The sequence below is a fragment of the Glycine soja genome, chromosome 11 (genome assembly GCF_004193775.1).
Source record: "Glycine soja cultivar W05 chromosome 11, ASM419377v2, whole genome shotgun sequence".
Lineage (NCBI taxonomy): Eukaryota > Viridiplantae > Streptophyta > Magnoliopsida > Fabales > Fabaceae > Glycine > Glycine soja.
In genome coordinates this window covers 44,009,762-44,012,822 of record NC_041012.1, presented here as the reverse complement: position 1 = coordinate 44,012,822, position 3,061 = coordinate 44,009,762, and the positions used below count along the sequence as shown (strand labels likewise).

The 3,061-nt window shown below is 34.3% G+C and overlaps 1 protein-coding gene across 1 annotated transcript; it reads left to right on the top strand.

Annotated features, from left to right (window-relative positions):
- The first annotated feature begins 1,056 nt into the window (after window positions 1–1,056).
- Window positions 1,057–3,061, top strand: LOC114374372 (gibberellin 2-beta-dioxygenase 1-like). The gene is made up of 3 exons (XM_028332010.1): window positions 1,057–1,635; window positions 1,758–2,103; window positions 2,543–3,061. The coding sequence occupies exons 1-3, from the start codon at window positions 1,247–1,249 to the stop codon at window positions 2,786–2,788; spliced, it is 981 nt and encodes a 326-aa protein (XP_028187811.1). The 5' UTR covers window positions 1,057–1,246; the 3' UTR covers window positions 2,789–3,061.

Here is a 3,061-nt window from a genome sequence, read left to right as displayed (position 1 = left end):
TAATTCTTACTCTTACCTTAAAAATGCATATGGACCAATATAGTACGAAAAAGTAACATGACATCTCAGAATTTGTTTGTGGTGTGTCAACCACATTTTCTTATATTTGATGTCAGCTAGCTCCATGAACATAATATCGTGGCATCTTGATATCGAAATAAAAAATAATAATATCGTGGCATCAATGCAACTCACAAGTTCTGATCTAATTATAGGCCAAGCTTTTCATAATGTTGACTACACATACTTCCTACCCTCAAATAACTTTTTTTCAGAGTATCCCTCGTGAGTGCCATATTTATTTTAGTTTCCTTCGATAGAAACCGACTTTTATTTTAGCTAAAGAAAAAATATAATTATAATAAGGTATAAAGGATACCCGAATCATCAAATAAGTCTAGTTCAATCGATTGATACATGAATTATTATAAACTTGAATATGTATCTTTCATTTTTAAATATTAAAAAAAAGTATCCAAACCCAAAAATACAACACAACCAAACAGAAAATGAAAGTCCAAAGGAAATTAACAGAACTCCTAATTACAGAAAAGCAGAAAATAGACAGAACCAGATGATGACAGCAACAATTTCCCTACGTTTCAGAGACAATTGCTCTGTAAGTGTGTCATACCCACTATGTGACTAGTTTCCCCAGCATATACCTACACCAATGTATGATGAAATTTATGTCCATACCAATTAGCACGTCCTTCACAATATTTTATGATATTATATGCTGCCTGCCTTGATAGTTGATACATTAATAATTAATAAAGAATCTTCACCTTATTTTCTTCCCCTCCCAGTAATGTTTCACCTCTTATGCTTTGTTTTAACACTTAAACCAACAGGAGCTCATCCTTCTGCATGTTATCATTTTCAGTGTAGCCTTCAATTTTTTAGTAGAACGATGAAGCAAATGTCAAAGAATAACTGTGCTTGATATAGGGCCCACACAAAGATCTCCTATTAGACATTGAATCATCTTGCTTTTCCCCACTCTTTCTTTTTCAATGCCCCCACCAATTTTTGGGTATAAATACCGAAGAACACAACCGCTTTTCTCACAAGCATCCTCTGTTCAGAGCCTCATTAAGTTTTTCTCTCTTTCACTTATTTATTGACTCTCCATAAGCCCTTCAAACCTCTCTCTATTCCTCTCTACTAGTCACCTTCTCCCTTCCATTCACTCCACTTCTTAACACCCCCAAACAGAACAACGGCAGAGCAAGCAGCCAGAAAAATGGTGTTGCTGTCCAAAGCAACAACAGAACAATACTCCTACATCAAGAACTACATGCCAACTGCATTCTCCTCAACAATTCCCATAGTGGACCTCTCCAAACCCGATGCAAAGACCCTCATAGTGAAGGCTTGTGAGGAGTTTGGATTCTTCAAAGTCATCAACCATGGTGTTCCCATTGAAGCTATATCCCAATTGGAATCCGAAGCCTTCAAGTTCTTCTCTATGCCACTCAATGAGAAGGAAAAAGCAGGGCCTCCCAAACCATTTGGGTATGGTAGCAAGAAAATTGGACACAATGGGGATGTTGGTTGGGTTGAGTACCTTCTTCTCAACACCAATCAAGAACACAACTTCTCTTTTTATGGCAAAAATGCTGAAAAATTTAGGTACCATTTCAAAATAGTACAAAAACCGGACCAATCTAAATTAACTTATACATATATAAATAAATTAACAAAGTTATGGTAAGAAAAAATGATTATTTTTTTCTCGTGTTGCTATACTGTAGGTGTCTATTAAACAGTTACATGTCTTCTGTGAGAAAAATGGCATGCGAGATTCTTGAGTTGATGGCAGAAGGATTGAAGATTCAGCAAAAGAATGTGTTTAGCAAGCTTCTGATGGATAAACAGAGTGACTCTGTTTTCAGGGTGAATCACTACCCTGCTTGTCCTGAACTTGCCGTGAATGGTCAGAACTTGATTGGGTTCGGAGAACATACAGACCCACAAATCATTTCTTTACTTAGGTCCAACAACACTTCAGGCCTTCAGATTTTTCTTAGAGATGGAAACTGGATTTCAGTCCCACCTGATCACAAATCTTTCTTCATAAATGTTGGTGATTCTCTTCAGGTACAACACAAAGCATATTATTGGTTCATACTAAAAAGTTAAATGAAAAAAAAAATCTCATTTCCTTTAGGACTTCCCTGTTTCTTTGGATAAGTGAAAAATAAAAAATAAATACAAACTTTTCCTTTCTTTTAAGTACTTTTTTGAAAATGTGTCTGCAAAAATTTGGGTTGACTCGTTAATTATTACATTTCCACTTGGTTATTCAGCTCCCACAACCCTTTACCATGAAAAAAAATTAAAAAAGAAAATTGGAAAGCAAGAGCAAAAAGTTTTGCTTTAACCTTATGTTAGTATGGAATAATATTTTATTCAAAAGAGGTTTGTCATATATATATATATATATATATATATATATTATTGTTATTGACTAGTATTCTAACATGTCTATTGTATGTTTATTTTTTTTGTTCTTGTTTTTGGTCGTGCATCAATATAGGTTATGACCAATGGAAGATTTCGGAGTGTGAGACATAGAGTTTTGGCAAATGGATTTAAGTCTAGGCTCTCAATGATTTACTTTGGAGGTCCACCTTTGAGTGAAAAAATAGCGCCATTACCTTCTCTCATGAAAGGAAAAGAAAGCTTATATAAAGAATTTACGTGGTTTGAGTACAAGAATTCAACCTATGGTTCAAGATTGGCTGATAATAGGCTTGGACATTTTGAGAGAATTGTTGCTTGATAATATGTAGAGAATTATGGGGGCACTTGTCAATACAAAATGGGGGTTACAATAGTCTATATACTATAAATGTTTTTTCTTTTTCTTTTTTCTACTTTAAGGTTATTTATCAATTAGAATGCCTCACAGATATAGGACAACGCATACACCCCTTTTGCTTCAACACTAGTGAATGCATCTGATGTAGTTAACAATGGAGATTTGATAATGGTCAAAAGCTTGATACAAATTGCAATAAAGCTTTATAAGAATAAAATATATATTCCAGACATA

Excerpts from the sequence above, each read along its gene's own strand:
- LOC114374372 (XM_028332010.1), top strand. The coding sequence starts at position 1,247 with ATGGTGTTGCTGTCCAAAGCAACAACAGAACAATACTCCTACATCAAG. Across the intron at positions 1,636-1,757 it reads AAAAATGCTGAAAAATTTAG|GTGTCTATTAAACAGTTACA; the intron begins GTACCATTTCAA and ends GCTATACTGTAG. Across the intron at positions 2,104-2,542 it reads ATGTTGGTGATTCTCTTCAG|GTTATGACCAATGGAAGATT; the intron begins GTACAACACAAA and ends GCATCAATATAG.